General features: G+C 41.6%; 1 protein-coding gene across 2 annotated transcripts in view; it reads left to right on the top strand.

Annotated features, from left to right (window-relative positions):
* Nucleotides 1–21,949, top strand: part of EPB41L3 (erythrocyte membrane protein band 4.1 like 3) — a 145,899-nt gene that overhangs the window by 69,481 nt on the left and 54,469 nt on the right. For both annotated transcript variants that reach the window (XM_055559452.1, XM_055559453.1), the window contains 2 exons: nt 17,001–17,105; nt 18,592–18,634. In XM_055559452.1, the coding sequence (XP_055415427.1) occupies nt 17,001–17,105; nt 18,592–18,634 (148 nt within the window). The remainder of the gene's footprint in view (nt 1–17,000; nt 17,106–18,591; nt 18,635–21,949) is intronic.

Here is a 21,949-nt window from a genome sequence, read left to right as displayed (position 1 = left end):
GTCAGAGGATCCTGGCAGGCTACAGTCCATGGAGTCGCAAACAGTCAGATATGACTGAAGCAACTTACCACACAGCACGTTAGGACTAATTTTACATTAGCATACTGTGTCCTCCTGTGATCATCAGTAACTGTGAAGGGGTGGTGTTATTCAGAAAGTTTTTTTAACTCTTTAAATCTCAAATTGGAAAACAATACCCTCTCCCCGCCCCCACCCACCCAATGCATAGTCTCCTGCAGTTTTCCAGTTCAGGGTTGTGGTTGTGGCCTGCTGTTCATTCAGGAAATACCACCTCCTCCCACGTCTTCCCCCTCTTGGTCTAGGGCAGATGGGCATCTAAGCTGAGCCCAGGTTCCTTCTCTCAAGAGATGTAAAACCACGGATTCTTTTCCTCTTCAGTTCTGTGGTTTGTAATGACCAGCCAATGCACTTCCAGGTTTTTATTTGCTTCTTCTAGACTAGATCATAGGAGAAGGCAATGGCACACCACCCCAGTACTCTTGCCTGGAAAATCCCATGGATGGAGGAGCCTGGTAGGCTACAGACCATGGGGTCTCTAGAGTCGAACACGACTGAACGACTTCACTTTCACTTTCCACTTTCATGCATTGGAGAAGGAAATGGCACCCCACTCCAGTGTTCTTGCCTGGAGAATCCCAGTGACAGTGGAGCCTGGTGGGCTGCTATCTATAGGGTCGCACAGAGTTGGACACGACTGAAGCGACTTAGCAGCAGCAGCAGCAGACTAGATCACAGATTTTAAATTGTGGGATTCTCGTTGGAATGCATCATAGTTCTATCAAGAACGTTAGCTTCTCATAACCTGGTATGATATCCCTTGTTGGATTTCTATCGTGGATATTTTATCTCTAGATAAATGGAATTTGGGTCTTCATTTTGCTTGTCCTGCCAAGATCATCTCTTTTGTTAGTGTTGTCTAGTGACTGTTGCCTGTGGTTTGGTTCCAGGATGTGTCTACAAATGGCAAATTTAAATGGCCAGATTAGATACTACTTCATGAAAGGTTTTGATCAGTGGAGGTTTCTTCTCCACGACAAACAAGGCATCTTTGCAGCATCAGAATGTGTGTGTCCTGTGTGACAGACAGCTGTGTGTAACTGGTATGCACATTTGGGGTCACTTTCCAATAAGGGTGAAAGAAATTCCAATCTCGAAGTCATATTTGCACTTAGGAATGCACTTTGTTCATCCCACGGCTGCTTGTAGGCATGAGTGGTGGTATGTGGACGTACAGTGAGCACAAGGAATTGGTTCTTAGAATGGTGTTCGGAAGGAATAAAGAGACTTGTTATTTCTTATGGAATGCCATGGTGACAGCAAATAAAGTCACTAAAGAGCCGCCACGTTCTTTAGGGAAGTGCTCCTAGACTGAACTTGTCAAACACATGGGATGCTTTTCAAGGATTACCTGAAGCAAAATGCTTTAGTTCATGTCTCCAGTTATTCCTTAAAAAAAAAAGAACTGTCCAAAATATCATGTTTTGACAAGCTTCCTTACTAATACCAGGTCAAGAATTCATCATCATAGGGGAAAAAAAAAAAAGCCCACCCAAATTCTAAAGGTACTTTGTTTCAAAAATACATTTTATTTTAACTTAGGGTTACTATGACGTATACTCAGCCGTGTTCTTAAGGTATTTTACAGACATACACGTAGGCTTCCCAGGTGGCTCAGTGGTAAAGAATCTGGCTGCCAATGCAGGAGACACAGGAGACTCGGATTCAATTCCCGGGTTGGGAAGATCCCCTGGAGAAAGAAATGGCAGCACACTCCAGTATTCTTGCCTGGAGAGTCCCATGGAAAGAGGAGCCTGGCGGGCTACAGTCTGTAGGGTCACAAGGAGTTGGACACAATGGAGCACACACGCCTACAGAGATATACATGGAATATAATGAGAAGAAAATAAATAAGCAGAAAGCAGCACCAAGAGAAAACAAGAGGAAGAAGGTGGGAAGAGATGAATCCATAAAACCTGTGTTTTGAACACTTGCCTCACAGTGTCCATATGATGAAAACATCCCAGTTGTTCACTGGAAGCCCACTTCTACTAACATTACTCAAATCAGCAAACCAGCAGGAATTTGCCACCCTGACAAGTGTGATGCAGGAGCTGTAAAAAACGTTCTCTGGGACTTGGTCCTGGAGGAAGGGATGCTTGAGGAGCGATCTGAAGGATGAAGGAGGGTGTTGGGGGGACCCAGAGTGTGAAGGTGGCTTGTGCAGACTTCGTTTGGCAGAAGGAATCCAGGGGGAGTAGGGAGGAACTGGAGGAAGGTTGTGTGATGGAGCAGGAGGTCAGGGGCTCCTCCCCGCCATCACGGGCTCTGACTGCGTCCTCACGCTGGCTGGCTGTGCTGCTGGAACTAAATCCGATAACTTCCCACGTGGGTTTATTCTCACAAAGATTTTTGGGGGATATAAAAGCAGAAGTGAAAATACATTTGATAACATCTTGGGGTGACCTCCTTGGAATTTCACTTCATGTCCCCTCCAAACCCCTCAGACCCCAGGCATCCTGCTGCCCCAGAGTCCTTATTAAGCCAGGAGGGAGCGGGCAGTTCTGGCTCCGAGGATCAGCCTTCAAAGAAGGGGAGTAGGGTCACCCAAGTCCTGAAGAACTTCCCAAAGTCCCTCAGCCCCAAACCTCCCAGTTCAACCCTGAACGCTAGTAAGGTCCAGGAAAGATGGCTGCTTTCAGGCAAGCACAGGAAAATAAGCAGAATCATCTGAACAAAACTGTAATATTTGACTTTTTGCTTGAATAGAACTGTTTTAATTTTCCTGTCAGTGAAAGAATGTTACAGCTCTTTGTTAGGGCAAAAGCCTGTACCTACTTTAAAAGCCATTCGTCTTCTGGATTCAGTTCGCCTTGTCATTTCAGTTTTTCTGTGATTGTTATTTTGTGACCATTTGCTAATGCAATTCATGCTTTAAAAATAAATATAACCACAGAATGCAAAGAAATCACCATCTGAGGTTCAGGTGTCAGCAGAGTGACATTCTCTGAGGTTCAGTGAGCTCATAGGATGGCTGCAGGGTGAGGGGGGACCTCGTGTATCCTAAGGCGGTGGGGCGGGTGGTTCTAGAACGGTCCTGGCCTCTCTTCTGTGCAGAGCTGAGCAGGCTCCACCCGCCCCTGCCCCCAGGAGCAGGAGCTGACAGGCCAAGGGATTAACGCTGGCTTTTCATGATTGCCAGCTCAGGAGCATTAAGCTAGGATGTCCCTGATTCAGAGCGGATGGTCCAAAAACCATCCTGACCTTGGGCATATAGACCTGGCAGTACCCAGGGAGTCTACATAGGCTACTGCCTGTGTCCAACAGAACTGGACAACATATGTATGTAGGATCAACATGTTTGATGATTGCAAAGACTTTCCCCTTCATCTACTGCATTTAAATGCTAATCTGAAAGATGATATGCTTTCAGTGAAGGCCAGACTGAGCCTAAGTATAGTTGAAAGTGTGATCAAAGGTCCGTCTAGTCAAGGCTATGGTTTTTCCTGTGGTCGTGTATGGATGTGAGAGTTGGACTGTGAAGAAGGCTGAGCGCCGAAGAATTGATGCTTTTGAACTGTGGTGGTGGAGAAGACTCTTGTGAGTCCCTTGGACTGCAAGGAGATCCAACCAGTCCATTGTGAAGGAGATCAGCCCTGGGATTTCTTTGGAAGGAATGATGCTAAAGCTGAAACTCCAGTACTTTGGCCACCTCATGCGAAGAGCTGACTCATTGGAAAAGACTCTGATGCTGGGAGGGATAGGGGGCAGGAGGAGAAGGGGACGACAGGGGATGAGATGGCTGGATGGCATCACTGACTCGATGGACATGAGTCTGAGTGAACTCTAGGAGTTGGTGATGGACAGGGAGGCCTGACGTGCTGCGATTCATGGGGTCGCAAAAAGTCAGACACGACTGAGCGACTGAACTGAACTGAACTGATCACCTGTCCTGTTTTTTTGCCAGACATTTCTATTTTCATTATAGGTTTTTCATAGGTTACACAATTATTTAAATTTAAACCCACAATTTTACTGGTGAAAGGATATAATTACATTTTTTAATTATGAGAGTGTGTGCATGCATGCTAAGTCACTTCAGTCATGTCTGGCTCTTTGCGACCCCCTGGACTATAGCCTGCTAGGCTCCTCTGTCTATGGAATTGTCCAAACAAGAATACTGGAATAGGTTGCCGTGCCCTCCTCCAGGGAATCTTCCCAGTCGAGGGATCGAACTCTCATCTCTTACATCTCCTGCATTGACAGGTGGTCCTTTACCGCTAGCGCCATCTGGGAAGCCCCAAATTATGAGAGTAGTTTATGTAATAACCCTGAAATCTTCCTCTGTGTGCTTGCTCACAGCCTTGTCCTGTTAATAGGAGGAGACAGTTGGTGAAAAGGACACTGGTTCACTTAAGACCGATTTATTTAAAGCACTGAGTGTTTTTATTCAGGTTTATTCATCGTTGCCTTAGCAGTGATTCCCAGCCATTTGGCACCAGGGACCAGTTTCCTGGAAGATAATGATTCCATGGACTGGAGGGGTGGAGATGGTTCCAGCATATTCAAGCATGTTACATTTATTGTGCACTTTATTTCTACTGTTGTTACATCATCTCCACCTCAGATCATCAGGCTTTAGATCCTGGAAGTTGGGAACCCCTGCTGTTTAGGTTTGAAAAGTGGCCATTCCACAATTTATACTTGTTAAATGTATAGTATGAAAAGTTATATTTTCACTGTCAGCATCTGCGTGGCCTCCAGGTCTTTACTTGACCAAATGAGTTATAAATCACAATTGGGGATTTTGTTTGACTTTTCTTATTTTTGGAGAATTGTCTTGGAAAGTAGTCATATATGGATGTGAGTTGGACCATAAAGAAGGCTGAGCACTGAAGAATTGATGCTTTTGAATTGTGGTGTCGGAGAAGACTCATGAGTCCCTTGGACAGCAAGGAGATCAAAGCTGTCAGTCCTAAAGGAAATCAACCCTGAATATTCATTGGAAGGACTGATGCTAAACAGAAGCCTCAATACTTTGGCCACCTGATGCAAAGAGCCAACTCCATTGCAGAAGATGCTGATGCTTGGAAAGACTGAGGGCAGGAGGAGATGGGGTGACAGAGGATGAGATGGTTGGATGGCATCACTGACTCAATGGACATGAATTTGAGCAAACTCAGGGAGATGGTGAAGGGAAGTCTGGAGATGGTGACAGGGAAGTCTGGCATGCTGCAGTCCATGGGGTCGCAGAGTCAGACACGACTTAGTGACTGAACAACAATGACGGCTCCCAGGAAATGTTTCTCAAAGTCCCCTGTTGTTCTGAATTAGGGCCTGTGGTTCTTTTTTGTGATTCAGGTTTAAAAGTCTGTGTCTCTCCCTCATCCCTCTTCCCCAGCCTTCCTTCTCTGCATTCACTTGGCACTCATTGGCTTAGTGACTTGAATCCCTAGCAGATTAACAGCAGGAAATGTTGTCTGACAGTTCGCTGCCAACATCTCATACGTGTGATGTGAAACTCTTTGTACAAAAGCGAGCCCAGTGTTTTTGCTGGCCAAGAAGAAGCGTGCTTCACCGGAAAGCTATTATCGGCCACGGTACTCACTCTGAGCACAGAAGTCTGATTTCAAACAGAATGAAATGGCTACAACAAATGAAGGCAGAAACAGATTGTGGCTGAAAGAAAAAGACGTCTTCCTAAAAGCAGTGGAAGAGCTTCACGTGCACGAAGGGGTTCTTGTGTATGTGCTGAACGTGTTTTTGCAGAGAATTTCAAACCTCGGTGGGCTCTCCGCATGTGAACTCTCCCTTCTTGCTCTGGCTGTGCTGCAGGCTGTATCTATGATAATTCGTAACTCTCATGTTTGGCCTAGGATGTACCTAAGTGTGCCAGAACACCCAGTGTGTGTGAAAAACCACTTTGTGTTTGTGTTTGCACAGGGTAATGGAATGTTCCCTTGGTTTACTGATAATGATACTATTTTCAGCCATTTCCCACTTTGACCTGTAGAGATTTGTTTTTCATGAGAGATAGGGGGTGATTTCACTGCAGATGAAAAGGCTTCAGTCTCTCTCCCAAATTTCAACATTAGAAACCCTGAATTTGCAAAAAAAAAAAAAAAGAAAGAAAGAAAGAAAGAAAAACAACAATAGAAAAGAACCCTGAATAAATTGGATTCCTTATAATAAGGGCCAACTGATAATCACCAGCATTGATTGGTAATGGCTTCCCCTAGGCTAGGCAATCTGTATGCTTTCCTGTGTTTCTTGTTTTTTTAAGAAATTTTATTTCTGTTTTATGGAAGAGGACGGAAGGTCTGCATTCAGTGCTGCTGTGAAGGTTCCTTGGTCATCAGGGAGTTTTATGTTTGGGGTTTTTTGCAGGGGAAGGGGCTCGAGGTACATAGGATCTTAGTTCCCCCAACCAGGGGTGGAACCCACACGCCCTGCAGTGGAAGTGCATCTTAACCACCGCCAGGCCGCCAGGGAAGTCCTTTCCTGTGTATTAATTAATGCAACAGTCCTATGAGTAAGGAAAAATATTATTACCATTTTTTAAAGGCAGTGAAGTTCAGAAAGCTTCAGTGACTGTCTCACCTCACAGCCAGCTGCTGTAGAGTCAGGGTCCAGCGCTGGGGCTGTCTAATGAGCCTCATTTAGAATAGAATGATAGGGAAACAAACTTGAATTGGAAAAGAATAATATCTTTAAAGCTGTATCCTAAAGATACTTAAATAATGCTAGAGGAATTCCAATCTCTAGACAGTTGAGACATTAGACAACTGTCTAATCTCTAGACAACTGGAAATAAATTACTGTTTTGTTTAAAAACTAAGCAACACCAGGATGTGGTTCCGAGTTCCTGTTTTCACAGGCCTCTCTGTATCAGCACTGCCAACTGAGCCGAGTTTAAGAAAATGGCAGAATAACTATTGATGGACTTATTAATGTTTAAAAGAACTGTCATGGTTTTCTGAAAAGCCAATTGCCTGTGAATTTAAAGAACACGCTAGTGAGACACATAACGTCTAGGCAGAAAAAATTCATCTCTGCCTCTCACATCAGCCCTCCTTGCATTCGCTGTCTGGATCACACTTGGGATTTGGGCTTCCCTGGTGGCTCAGCTGCTAAAGAATCCACCAGCAATGCGGGAGACCTGGATTCTATCCCTGGGTTGGGAAGATCCCTTAGAGAAGGGAACGGCTTCTAGTATTCTGCCCACTCTAGTATTCTGGCCTGGAGAATCCCGTGGACTGTATAGTCCATGGGATCGCAAAGAGTTGGACACAACTGACCGACTTTTCACTTCACTTCACACAGGCTGAAGTTTCCATTAAGTCCTGCCCCTCGGGGCATGGATTCTGGCAGTAGTGATGGGGATAATGGACTTCCTGCTGTGCTTATTAAACTTGGCATTGAAAGTACACTTGAGACAGAAAGCCCCAAATGGAAGTGGATGCACACAGGGCAGCTGGGGCCACGTAGCGCTTCTCAGACCTTCCTGGCCTCAGATCTCTCTCGGGGACTTAAGGCTGTTGTCACAGACCAGACACCATCGTCATCTTTTATTCATGAGTTGACCACGGACTCTTGCTATTTTCTAAATGTAGATTTAAAAAAAAAAACAACAACAACACTTAAATTTCAGAGCAGACAGTATTAGAACATTTTTCAAACAGAAAAGGGAAAACTGAGGAAGAAATGACTTACACGGAGTCCAGGTGTCTGATTTAGGCTCAGGCTCTAGCCAGGTCAGTTTGTGGAGCTCTTCAGATGCTCCTAAACACCAGGCAAATGGTGATGCCGTCTTTTAGAAATTAAGAGAATTCCATTTGACCTTTAAAAGTGAGGAGAATGGAGAGGCATTCAATGAGGAAATATGCAGTTACAGAAGGAAGCATGAAAAAAGAGATGGCATTTTTCAACAAGACTAATCCAAGGTAATGTGAGGAGAAATTCCTCCTTCAGATTCATGCCAGGAGCACTTATTAGACACATATGTTGAATGTTTTTGGTGTTTAGGACATTCTGTTGGGGACATTAAAAAGGGTGTCCAGTTTCCTGTCCTTGGGGGACAGAAATGCAAGTTCACAAAGTGCATCAATCTATGGGAAGGTATAATTTGCAGGAGAAAATCAGCAATCTGTTTGAGGAAGATACATGGTGGAGAGATGGAAGTGCTTACAGGGCTGGTGCACCCTCAAATTTCAAAGCAGCTGAAATAAAGGTACAGAAGTGTCAATTTCTCTGTAAGTTCTCAACATCATATATATTTCCTTGTATTAACACATGTGGTTTAGCCTAAGCTATGACAGACCTAGAGAGTATATTAAAAAGCAGAGATTACTTTGCTGAAAAGGTCCATCTAGTCAAAGCTATAATTTTTCCTAGTCATGTATGGATGCAAGATCTAGACCATAGAGAAGCCTAAGCGCCAAAGAATTGACTCTTTCAAACTGTGGTGCTGGAGAAGACTCTTGAGAGTCCCTTGGACTACAAGGAGATCAAACCAGTCAATCCTAAAGGAAATAAATCCTGAATATTCATTGGAAGGACTGATGCTGAAGCTGAAACTCCAGTACTTTGGCCACCTGATGCTAAGGGCTGATTCATTGGAAAAGACCCCGATGCTGAGAAAGATTGAGGGCAGAAGGAGAAGACGGGCAGCAGAGGATGAGCTAGTTGGATGGCGTCACCAACTCAATGGACATGAATTTGAGCAAACTCAGGGAAATAGTGAAGGAGAGGGGAGCCTAGTATGCTGCAGTGGACACAACAACTGAACAATGAAATGTAACAAAACTTTTTTTTAAGCAACAGTTTATAGAAATGGACACATCGATCCTGAGGAGCCTCAAGGATGTACCCTCAACCTTGGTGCTGATGGCTTTGCTTCCCCCCTTCCTGCCCCCTGTCCCTCTTTTAAGAAGTAAGGACCACTGATTAGCTACACTTCTCAGGCAGGACGACAGTCTCTGCTTCATTTTCTCCATAATTGTGCAGCTCCAGAAAATAAGAACTGCAGCCCAAGATGTCAGGTGAGGACATTATACTTGACTTAACAAATTTCTCTAATTTCAGCGTTTAGCCTTTCTTACCGACTGATTCATAGCTTTGTGAGACTGAAAGAAAAGACAAATTCTATTGAAGTCTTGTGCTGAGATTTAGTACAGTTTGGGCTTATGTTTGGGAGCACAGATCAAGCCACAGTTTCCAGGGACTTTTAGGAGGACGTGGGCACAGGTGTGGGCTTCCCAGGTGGCGCTAGTGGTAAAGAATCCACCTGCCAATGCAGGAGACATAGGTTCAGTCTCCAGGTGGAGGAGGGGATCACGACCCACTCCAGGGGTTGTATTCTTGCCTGGAGATTCCTGTGGACAGAGGAGCCTGGCAGGCTACAGTCCATAGCGTCACACAGAGGCGGAGGCGACTGAAGCGACGCAGCACACACACACGTGCACCAAGAGCAGCTCCTCCCTCTATCCCACCCCAGGCTCAGAGCCCTGTGTGTGTTTGCTCCTTCTGGTCTCCTCCCTAACATGCTGGGCAAGATGTGAATGCTTCTGCTCAATCACAAAAGAGGAAATCAAGATATATCTTATCCCACCTGGGTCATTTTTTAGTATGGTATCAGGTTCTTCAGTTAAAGTCTATATGTTTTGGCTCTCCCAAGGGAAAATGCCACCACTTAAAATTCAACAAACATTTTAATTTTGTGTACCTTGTTCATAGTTTTCAATGCAAGTTCATTGTTTGGTTTGTTTACTGGTTGGTTTTATAGTTTGGTGATTTAACATTGCTCGTTTGTATCATTTTATTTCAGCATTTGACTGGTTTTTCATTTCTTGAGAACTTAATGTTTTTTAAGAAAATTTGTTGGAAAGGCTATCTTAAGATTTCAAGACTGTGTCTGTATGTAAATAAAGTTTATTATCATGTAGCTATCAGTGTTGGTCTAAGAGGCCTGAAAGAAACTGTTATGAAAAAGTTACACATTTCATTAAAAAAAGAAGCATTGCTTTGGAGTCCTCCTATTTAAGAGTTTTTAAATTGTAAACTTAATTTAGGTGTACCTTTCAACAATACCTGCAAACGAGACCTTGATAACCTACAAAGACCATGCTCCCACCTTCAGAAATTCTGATTTCTTTGTCCTGACATGGGTTCCTGGATATTGGTGTCTTTTTTACTGTTCCCAGGGTCCAAGGTTGAAAACCCTATGTTGAATTATTGCTTCTGCAACATTGGTTATGATATGCTGGCAAGAAAAATTTTATGTAAATTTTCATTACATTACCTTTTAAATCTCTTGATGATATTTGACCATAATGAGGTTCCATAAAAAGTGTAGGAGGGACTCTCCTGGAAGTCCAGTGGTTAAGACTCCATGCTTCCAATGCAGGGGCATGGGTGTAATCCTTGGTAGGAAAACTGAGATCCCACTTGCCATACAGCATGGCAAAAAAAAAAAAAAAAGTATAACTGGCTTGATAGCATGAAGAATGTCTTTATAGTCGGTCAGGGTAGAAGGTGATGCACAGACAGACGGCCGCAATGTAAGGTGGAATGTGGAAAGTGCCCTCTTGGTACCAGAAGTGCTCAAATGTCCAGAGACGAGAGATATCACATTTGGCTGGGAGGACAGGAAGTGCTATAAAGAAGTGGCACTAGAGAAGCGTTGTGAAGGATGAGAGTTGACAACGAAAGGCCAGGCAGAGCATTTAGGGACATTTAGAGCTTCACTAAGGGTAACACCCGTAATGGACTGAAACACATCAAGCCTGATTTACCTCCGTGAGTTCATAGTGACAACGTAAGACAAAAATTCTAACTGGTGACTTTTAGATGATGCTAGGGAGCCAACTTGTCTTAAAATTGAACAGAGGAGAAGGTGTGAGTGTTGATCCTGGCTTCATCAAATTATGTCACTGGATACATAATTTTGACAAAGAGACGCTCTTCATAGACATGCTCCAGATGATCATTGGGGGAGCAATGATGAGGATTAGAATATTCCCATCTTGCCATTTCAAATCAGTGGGTCTAGGGTAACAATCTTTAGTGACTGTGCTTCCGAGATGGCTTAGTGGTAAAGAATCCACCTACCAATGCAGGAAACATGGGTTCAATCCCTGGGTCAGGAAGATCCTCTGGAGAAGGAAATGGCAACCCACTCCAATATTCTTGCCTGGGAAATCCTATGGACAGAGGAGCCTGGTGGGCTACAGTCCTTGGGGTCTCAAAGGAGTTGGACATGACTAGCAACTAACAACAAAATATTACAAAAAAGGCAGGAGTCACTGTATGCCTCCTGATGAAATTACATAGCATCTTTTATAGAAAACAGTCAAATAAGAATTCTGGTCAAGCTTCTAGATTTTACTGTCAGTTTACAGAAAATACAAAATACAGAGGAACGTGTTAAATTACACCATGAAGATGCAAGCAGCAAGTCTAGACTGAGGGAACTCTGCAGGCAAATGACCTGATTTCCAAAACAAGTTAATTTCAACAGGAAAACCAGGATAAATGGAAAGCTTGCAGTTTCAGAGAGACTACGGAGATATGACAGCCTATTGCAATGTATCGGAGAAGGCAATGGCACCCCACTCCAGTACTCTTGCCTGGAAAATCCCATGGATGGGGGAGCCTGGTAGGCTGCAGTCCATGGGGTCGCTACAAGTCAGACAGGACTGAGCGACTTCACTTTCACTTTTCACTTTCATGCATTGGAGAAGGCAATGGCAACCCACTCCAGTGTTCTTGCCTGGAGAATCCCAGGGACGGGGGAGCCTGATAGGCTGCTGTCTATGGGGTCGCACAGAGTCAGACACGACTGAAGCGACACAGCAGCAGCAGCATTGCAATGTATGGGCTTATCAAAGAAAATGAAAAGAAAATCTTTGAAACAGTTGGAGAAATTAAAGCACTGACTACATATTTGGCGATAGTATGGACTGATTGCTAATTTTGTTTAAATGTGATAAAGGCATTGCAATTATACTTTTTGAAAGAACAGAGTTAAATGCTAAGATAAATAGAGACAAAATTATTTGCTTAGATGCTTCCAAATAACTGTGGGGTAGGATGAGGGGAGCAAAACTCAGATGAACCAAGGTTGTGAGCTTCAAAAGGCATTTGCTAAAACTGGGCAATAAGTATACAGGGTTTCATGATACTGTTGTCTCTACTTTTGGAACTGTTTGAAATTCCCCAATCCTGAAACATTTTGAAGTTAATTTTTAAAACTTGTTCCTCTAAACAGACAAGTGAAAGTGAAAATAAACATTTTAATATAAACTTCCCAAGTGATGCTGATTGATAAGCTATATGCCTTGAGAACCAGTATTTTACAGACATAAAAATCCTGGAGTAGCTTTGACTTTGGGAAGTTTCATTAATGTTGCAGGAAGACTTGTTTTATCTGCTGTGTTTGAGTGGTGGTGATAGCTGTATCTTCATCTTCTCTATTAGAAATCCAATTTTAAGAGGAAAAAAAGGGTCAAGAGAGGGCAGTCCATCATTGGTTTGTTGTTGTTTAGTCACTAAGTCGTGTTCAACTCTTTTGCAACCCCATGGAATGTAGCCCACCAGGCTCCTCTGTCCATGGGCTTTCTCAAGCAAGAATGCTGGAGTGAGTTGCCATTTCCTTCTCCAGGGGATCTTTCCAACCCAGGGACTGAACCCGTGTCTCCTGCATTGGCAGGGAGATTCTTTACCCACTGGGCCATCTGGGAAGCCCATTGGTTTGTAACTGCAAAGCAAACTCAGGATTTCATGATGTGCATGTGTTAATAGTGAAGGGTTACATGAACTGCGAATGCATTTGAGTCAGGGACATGACTTATCAACTCTCAGGAAACAGCAAATGAGATTAAAAAGTAAATTATCCATTGATTTTAGAATAACTCTGTCCAAAAAAACGTTTTTGAATCTACTGAATTCTTGACTCATTATGGCAATATATAAACACACCCCATGAAAATTAGGTGCCTAGATTTGATCACTTCATGAACATCCTTTCTCTGGGAACCAAATATTTAACATAAATTCTCTAGAAGTTCCGGGTGACTGTTGAGCTTTAGTCATATTTTAGATGTTATTACCCAAAGATGCACATGATATCAAACATGTAGAAATAATTGACTTGAAAAACTTGAATAATATGCTAGAAAAAAATCATCTGTGTAAAAAGAATCAGTTTGGGGGAGGTGAGAGTGATTACAGAGGGGAACTTGTGTGGGGCTGGAAAATAGTCCTGTTTTGTGTCCTGTCTCGACTCCAGCCATCGCTAGGGTCTTTCCCTTTACGTGTGCAGATGCCATGTCTAGGCTCTGGGGCAGTGAGCTGTGATCATAGTGATGTTGGCCATGAGCACAGGGGCCATATATCCTCGAGTCTGTGATCCCTGGCTCCTTATGGAGTCTTCCATTCTCAATCAAGGATGAGCAGGAGAAGGCCCACATAACGTGAGAGGCCTTTCTGGTGTCATCCAACTGGCTGGCGGCTATGGTGAGATTTAGTAGATAGGAATTTCATTGTTTACATATAACCATCTGTAGTGAAAGTGAAAGTCAGTCAGTTGTGTCCAACTCTTTGCGACCCCATGGGCTGTGCAGTCCATGGAATTCTCCAGGCCAGAATACTGGAGTGGATAGCCTTTCCCTTCTCCAGGGGATCTTTGCAACCCAGGGATCAAACCCAGGTGTCCCACATTGCAGGCAGATTCTTTACCAGCTAAGCCACAAGGGAAGCCCAACCATCTATAGTAGGAAAGATCAAACCAGTCAATCCTAAAAGAAATCAGCCCTGAATATTCACTGAAAGGAACTGATGCTGAAGCTCCAAGGCTTTGGCCACCTGATGTGAAGAGTTGATTCATTGGAAAAGACCCTGATGCTGGGAAAGATTGAAAGCAGGAGAAGGGGATGACAGAGGACAAGATGGATGGATGGCATCACCAACTCAATGCACGTGAGTTTGAGCAAACTCTGGGAGATGGTGAAGGACAGGGAAGCCTGGCGTGCTGCAGTCCATGGGGTTGCAGAGAGTCAGACTTGACTTAGCAACTGAACAACGACAACGTTATAGTAGATTCTAAACAAACCATCTTGGTTCTTAGAGCCAAAACAGGCAGAAACAAATTCCCCCAAACCCCTCAGGGTTAAGAATGGACCACTATGTTATTGTCTTACAAACTGTTAGTGAAAGAAAAAGAAAGTAATTTTGCCCTGAAGCTGGTTATTTCTATGTGGAAAAAAAAAAAGAAAGGACAAACTAATATGAATATAGAAATTTGTGGAAAAGGAAACCTGAAAAGAATTTTGTGTGTGATTATATTTAATTTAATGAATGAATTTTAATATTGTATTAAAAGTATAAAATAGTGGAAAACTAAAAAGTATATGTATGTGTGTGTGTATATAAATATATAGTATTCAAATATGTTTAAGAAAAGTAGTCTATTCAAGAGAAAGCTGTGGGTCATTGTTCAGTCGCTAAGTCACGTGACCCCATTTTTTCACCCCATGAATTACAGCACACCAGTCTTCCTTGTCCTTCACTATCTCCTGGAGTTTGGTCAAATTCATGTCCACTGAGTCGGTGATGCCATTGAGCTATCTCATCCTCTATCAACCCCTTCCCCTCTTGCCCTCAATCTTTCCCAGCATCAGGGTCGTTTCCAATGAATGAGCTGTTTGCATCAGGTGGCCAAAGTATTGGAGCTTCATCTTCAGTCCTTCCAGTGAATATTCAGGGTTGATTTCCTTTAGGACTGACTGGTTTGATCTCCTTGCTGTCCAAGGGATTCTCAAGAGTCTTTTCCAGCAGCACAGTTTGAAAGCATCAATTCTTGGGTGCTCAGCCTTCTTTTTGGTTCAACTCTCACATGGTCATTAATAGAAATCAAATGGTGAGGAGCCAGAAAAGTAAGAACCAGCTAGCACAGTGGTCTCTGCCTCAGCTAGCCTTTCCACCTGTTAAACAAAAGGAAGAAGACAGATAATTAAAATGATGTCCAGGGCTGCCTGCAGCATGATGAGAATAATTCCTCCATTGAGGGCCTGGCTGAGGTCCACTGGGTCAAAGAAAGTAGAAGTTTCTGTAGAGGAAGGTTTATTTATTTATTTGTGTTTGTTTTTGCTCATTGAGAAAGTACTTGGCCAGACACTGCTGTTTAGATGTATGTGTATGCATTGTGTATATTATGTTCTGCTTAAAGCAGGCAATAAACATAATTGATATCTTAAAAAAGAGCAGGGTATTTTTTAAAATTGTTTATTTATTTTGGCTACACTAGGTCTTAGTTTTGACATATGGGATCTAGTTCCCTGACCAAGGGTTGAACCCAGGTCCTCTGCAGTTGGGAGTGGGGGTTCTTGGCCACTGGATCATCGGGAAAGTCCCAGAGCAGGATATTTTAATGTTGTGTGTGTGGTGAGTTGCTTCTGTCCTGTCTGACCCTTTGCAACCCTGTGGACTGTAGCCCGTCAGGCTCCTCTGTCCATGGGTTCTCCTGGCAAGAATACTAGAGGGGGTTGCCATGCCCTCTCCAGAGGAATCTTCCCGACCCAGGGATCAAACCCGCATCTCTTATGTCCCCTGCACTGGCAGGCTGGTTCTTTACCACTAGCACAATTTTAGTACTAAGGATGTTTATCAGCCCCACAAGGAGTCGTGTTTGTTCTCCTATAACAAAAAGGCAAACTGAGTCCTACATTACATATTCTGCCACTTGTCACTTAGGCTGATAACAGCTGATGTTTGTGGGATGCTTGATGTGTGTAATCATTGGACCAAGTTTGAATGCTTTTGTTCTGGGAGATAGTGAAGGACAGGGAAGCCTGGCATGCTGCAGTCCATGGGGTCACAAAGAGTCAGACACGACTGAGTGAGTGAACAACAACGCTGCAAATAAGTAGACGGCATCATACCCATTTTACAGAGGGAGAGAGGTCTGCACAGATGTAGGGGACATAAGGAAGATTCAGAATTAGGTTTATCTGTTAAAGCCACCAACATAGGCAGCAGCAAGACTGCTTCTCTCATCTAAGTCCTCTGCACCTCTGTGTTCTCTCTTAAACTGGAGATCTTACCAATGGAAGCATCAGAAGAACCAGTTTGTTTTTTTTGTGTGTGAAAACTTTATAATTTATTAAGAATTTTTCAGAAGTAATATTCCATTATTTACAAATATAAGATTTAAACTAGCAGGCAGCATTTTGTTGTCATACCATTAACTCATATCCGTTGAGTGTTAAGCAGTTTTGCTATCATGTAATTTATTTTCATACATTATTAAACTTTATTCAAATACAACATTGATTATTTAGCTAGCTATAAACCAGGCTTCACTTTTCTATCCTAAATTTATCTTTTCTCCTAAATAGTCATGCTTGAGGGGGCTGAGTAATTTCCAATATATTTGCAGTTGCACAGTAATACATACCACTTACAGATCTTCTGAATACTTTCTTTTTTGGCATGCCCATTGTTTATCAATTTTCTTATTTTTCTCTTACTGTATTAAATCTTAAAGACAAATATGCTTAATGTACAAGATGTGAAATGTTGCTACTATGCAAACAAAAAGTAGTTTAGCTTAATTGCTGACAGTTAATCCATCTCAGACTCCAAGGCCAAGTTGAAAGAGCTTTAAAGTCTTACATGAAAACAGGATAGATACTGTGTATCACCATAAATTAAGCTGATGGATTTTTTTTTCCCCAGATGACTGCCTTTTTTCCAGGCAAGAATACTGGAGTGGGTTGCCATTTACTACTCCACGTGATCTTCCCAACCCAGGAATCGAATCCTCATCTCTTGCATCTCCTGCAATGGCACCCCACTGAATTGATCACACCCACTCATCATTTACTGAACAGTTACAACAAGCAACATTTTAAAGCGTGCCCGTTTTAATGGTGGCAATTGAAGAGCTTTTTTGGTAACTTGTTTTTCTGTTTTGTTCTTCACAGAAACGCTCCAGAGGCCAAGTGCTGTTTGATAAAGTCTGTGAACATCTGAATTTGCTAGAGAAAGACTATTTTGGGCTTACATATCGAGATGCTGAAAACCAGAAGGTGAGTGGTTCAAAGCTATAGAGAATCTTCTGGCTTCAGCTGCCCTTCACTGCAAGAAAGTGAACTGAAACTGAATCGGTAGATCCTCTTCTCCACCCACCCCTCACACCCCTACACCTCACATGTGCTGTCTGAGGCCCTAAATGCTGTTTATCACCTTATTTCTTCATGAAGGAAATTATCGACAACTTCCTTCAATCTTGAGTCTTTTGGAAACAGTAAGTCAGTGTTTCTGCTCTTCATGCTTGAGTTCTTTATGCTTCCAGAAAAGCATTTTATATAGTGCTTTGGGGAGGGTATGATGATATGTCAGTGGAGTTGAGCCACTGAGAATCAAATACATTGATACACGGAAACCATGTCCAGTGGATGCCGTCTTACTGTTAATTCATCTTATTAAGCTTTCGTATTCTGGCTGCGTCACAGTATGAGAGGGGTCTTGTCTTAGGTATCCAGTCTGCCTCTGTAGACTCTCACAGCTGACGCAGCCTCGTTAGGCCTTTTCCTCACTCATCCTCTCAACCACCTGAGAAATGAGGAAGAAGAAATTGTCTCCTTAATGCTGGAAACTGAGCCACCACAATCGTGTTCATAAATGTTACTTGTTTGCTTGTCATTCTGTGAATCGTACTTAATCTTGACTGGATTCACTGGATGATGTCTTAACTTCATCATTAAATGCCTGAGTGTTCTGATGAAGAAAATCATAAAGTCTCAAACAACTGTTTGTTTGTTAGGAGTGCATTTAAGAAGGTGCTTTAAAATCTATAATCACAGAAGTCACTACATGGGAAGCTCACCAGCTAGGACATCAGAGGGGTCACATTACACGTAGCCAACTCTATGTGTTCTCAGGTTCTGCATCTGCAGATTCAACCAGCAGAAGATCCAAAATATTTTTTTAGAAAATTCCAGAATGTTCCAAAAACAGAATTTTAATTTGCTGGTGTACCAGCAGCTCTTTCTATCTATCACATTTCCATTGTATTAGGTGTTAGAAATAATCTAGAGATGACTTCAAGTATGTGAGGGGATTGCATAGGTTGTATACAGATACTGTGCTATTTCGTATCAGGGACTTGAGCATCCCCAGATTCCAGTGTCATCTGGGGTCCTGTGACCAATCCTCTGCAGTGACTGGGGGATGGCTGTATCTTCATTTTTTTCTCCTAATTTGTTTGAACATAGAATCCACCATCTTTTCTACTCTGTTTCTATGCTAGCTTGAATCTCTGAAGGCACTTGTAAAAGAATTTTGTCCAACCTAAATCCTTCACATACACACATCTCTCAAGAGACAAGAGCCTGGGCCCTCGGGACGAGTGAAGGCAGCTGGACATGTTAGGGGCAGGACCCAGCGGGAGGCCCTTCCAACAGCCATTCCCTGCTCCCTCCCAAATGTACTTAGCACATGTCTCTACCCACTCAACACGAAATCATTTCTGTTCTTCTCTGATTCATATTCCGACTCTCACTTCTTTTTCAGAACTGGTTGGATCCTGCTAAGGAAATTAAAAAACAGATTCGAAGTAAGTTCTTTTGGATTATTTTGTGTAGAAATGGGAGGTAGATTTTCAAACCGTGGGCTTAACTGAATTAATATCTCATACCCACGTGGCTGGTGTAGATACAGTATTTTGAAAGACAGATTAAGATCTCAAGTTTCATTTTTGGCAGATTTGCTTGGCTCAGATACCCATCACCCTTTATGAATTATTACAACCTGGGAATAAAATGACATGACTTTTGACCTAGTGCCTTGCCTGTACACAGATGTGAGATATGCTTTAATCAAGTGGTGCCCCCGTTGACAATCATTTTAAAGTTCCAAATTTAATTATTAATGTTATATTATGCCTAACCAAAGTATGAAAGGCAAGCAGTCAAGCTAGAAGTAACAGTCATTTAATAACAAGTCAGACTGAATTTTACTATCTGATGAGAGCTTCTTTCCTTAGCCCCTAAAGGCAAATTAAGAAATGCACATTTCACATTCCCTAATGCACAAAACAACTACAGGAGCAACACAGAAAGTTTAAAACAGGTAACTGATAAGTATTAGACAGGGTGCTAAATCTTAGTAGTAATTAAATGCTAATTAAAATGAGACATTTTTTCACCTGTTCAGTGAAAATGGCACTGTAGCGTAGGGAGTTGAGAATAAGGATTTTTTTTTTTAACCCTTTTCTATAGCTGTTTGGAGAAGGCAATGGAACCCTACTCCAGTACTCTTGCCTGGAAAATCTCATGGGCGGAGGAGCCTGGTAGGCTGCAGTCCATGGGGTCACTAAGAGTCTGACACGACTGAGCGACTTCACTTTCACTTTTCACTTTCATGCATTGGAGAAAGAAATGGTAACCCACTCCGGTGTTTTTGCCTGGAGAATCCCAGGGACAAGGGAGCCTGGTGGGCTGCCGTCTATGGGGTCGCACAAAGTCGGACACGACTGAAGTGACTTAGCAGCAGCATAGCTGTTGGTTACTTTTTGCTATGGATAAATGGTAAAAGATAGATATACTTTATAGTTTCAAATAACTAGTTAATTTTTTCAAGCAGTTCATTTTTTATCAATAAAACCTAGTTTAATTTTCCAGAGCAAAGATTTTAAAATTTTAATAATTCCCTGCACTGGCAATTTTGTACTCAATTGGGAGAAATATAACCCTTTAAGAAGACACTTTTTGTCAATATTTATTAGAATTTAAAAGGTACTTATTCTTTGACCCCTAATTTTACTTGTAGGAGTGTTATCAGTGTACGTGTTAGACAGGAGTATGTACATATGTGTACCTGTAGGAAAGCTCATTGTAATACCATTGGCATAGCAGAAAACCGTTTCAACTTAAATATCCATGTATAAGGAAATGATTAAATCGATCATGAAAGAGCCATACCTTGAAATACTAAGTAGCTATTAAATAGAATGAGATAGAATATAGTTTTAGCTCTCATTAGTGAGACCTTAAAGAAATAAATCATATTTGTTTAAACAGAATTATGCATAGGGACTTCCCTGGCAGTCCAGTAGCTAAGACTCCACGCTTCTGCTGCAGGGGGTGAGGGTTCAGAACTAAGACTCCAACGTGCGGCGCGGTACGGTGCAGCAAGACAGAGTTATGCATGTATATAGGTATGTGGGTATTTGGGAAGAGCATGAATGTTATTAATAGTAAATACCCCCCAGAAATGTCCCTGCGGGGTAAGGGGTTGAGAACAACTAATTTTTTCTTTAACCCTTTTCTGTAGCTGTTGCTTTTTACTATGGATAAATGGTAAAAGGTAGATATACTTTATAATTTCAAATAACTAATTAATTTTTTCAAGCAGTTCATTTTTTTTTTTTTGTCCATGACATCTAGTTTAATTTTCCAGAGCAACTGATTCTATTTGGAGACAAAATTTAAGACGAGTTTGTTAATAAGAACATCATTCCCATTGAAGTTTTCAACAGTTTACTATTAAAAGAGAAACAAATCTTTCTAGTGACTTTGAATGTGCTGAGACCTCCAAATACCCTACATGCAAATAAAAAGTAATTAGTAGTAAGCAGTTTGAAATGGTTTAATGCTAGGTAATATCTCAAAATAGTGAATTTTTCCTCAGATAGTAGAGAGCCTGATGAATTATTTGTACAGTGAAAACATCTTTACCATATTTTTGAGAGGAATTTGGTGTCATTACTAACAAGAAACTTGATAATGAAGTAGTTTGATAGAAATAAATTGGGATTGAAACCAGGGAAAGCTACAGGTGTGATACGTAGATAAAAACACACCTTTATCCAGAGAGGTCTAGTAAAAACTTTAAGATGATGAATATGTTCTGAGAACCTTTTTATGGAGGTATTAAAAGCAGATGTGCTGAAATATGTCTTAGCATTTTGTGTGCTTTATTTAAGTTCCTTATAGTCACCTAATTAATAAAATACTATTTCATACTTGGGTGATTTATAGTCACAAAGCACTTTGAAAATCTATTAAATGTTCAAGGATAAATCATAGTACTGTTGCAGGAAAGGCTGTATGTATCAACAGGTAGTTTTTTTTTTTGCTGTTAATGGAATTCTTTTTTTTTTTCTCTCTCTCTATTTCCCATTTATCCTTTGTCCTACCTTTCTTTCTAAGAGACAAGCTAAAGGGACAATCAGACATGAGATTTAAAGGAAATTTTCCTCATGTAGATTAGACAGTGTTTGTGACAGCAACATAAAACCAAGAGATAATCATGCAGACAAAGGAAGCACAGAAAATTGGGATTTTTTTGGAAATGGAATTTGGTGTTTTTATCTATATTTCTCATTGTTTCCTGGGTACTAAATACCTTCTTTCCACCAAAGGTACATTCTATTGGTATCAAGGCAGAAAAGTATTATCAGACCTCATGTAATTATTGTACCATCACCTTCTCTTCTAAACACACATAATAAAAGGATATTTCCATTATTTTTATGTTGTAGCCCCACAGTAGTTCTCTAGCATGAGATTTTCAAGACAATGGCAATCTAGCTGATAGAGATTTTAAATCACAAATTTATGAGAAATAGAAAATTCTGAGCCTGTAGAGTTTGTGCTTATAAAAAAATTCTTATTCCAGTCATCTTTTACGCCTTACAGATCTAAAATTTCTGAATCTACTATTTTAGGATATAGTGTATTTACAATATGGTGATTTTATGATATAGAATATATGATAGTCATTTATGCTATAAACATAGTATATTTAGACATTTTAAGATTTGGCAGGCATAGAAAACTAAAGTTAGGATTTTTGCATAATAATGAATTCTCTTTAGTTTCACAGTTTTCTAATTTTCATAAATTTGTAATTTAAAAGCCTATATCAG

This window comes from Bubalus kerabau, chromosome 21 (genome assembly GCF_029407905.1).
Source record: "Bubalus kerabau isolate K-KA32 ecotype Philippines breed swamp buffalo chromosome 21, PCC_UOA_SB_1v2, whole genome shotgun sequence".
NCBI classification, from domain to species: domain Eukaryota; kingdom Metazoa; phylum Chordata; class Mammalia; order Artiodactyla; family Bovidae; genus Bubalus; species Bubalus kerabau.
This window is presented reverse-complemented; position numbering and strand designations above follow the sequence as displayed.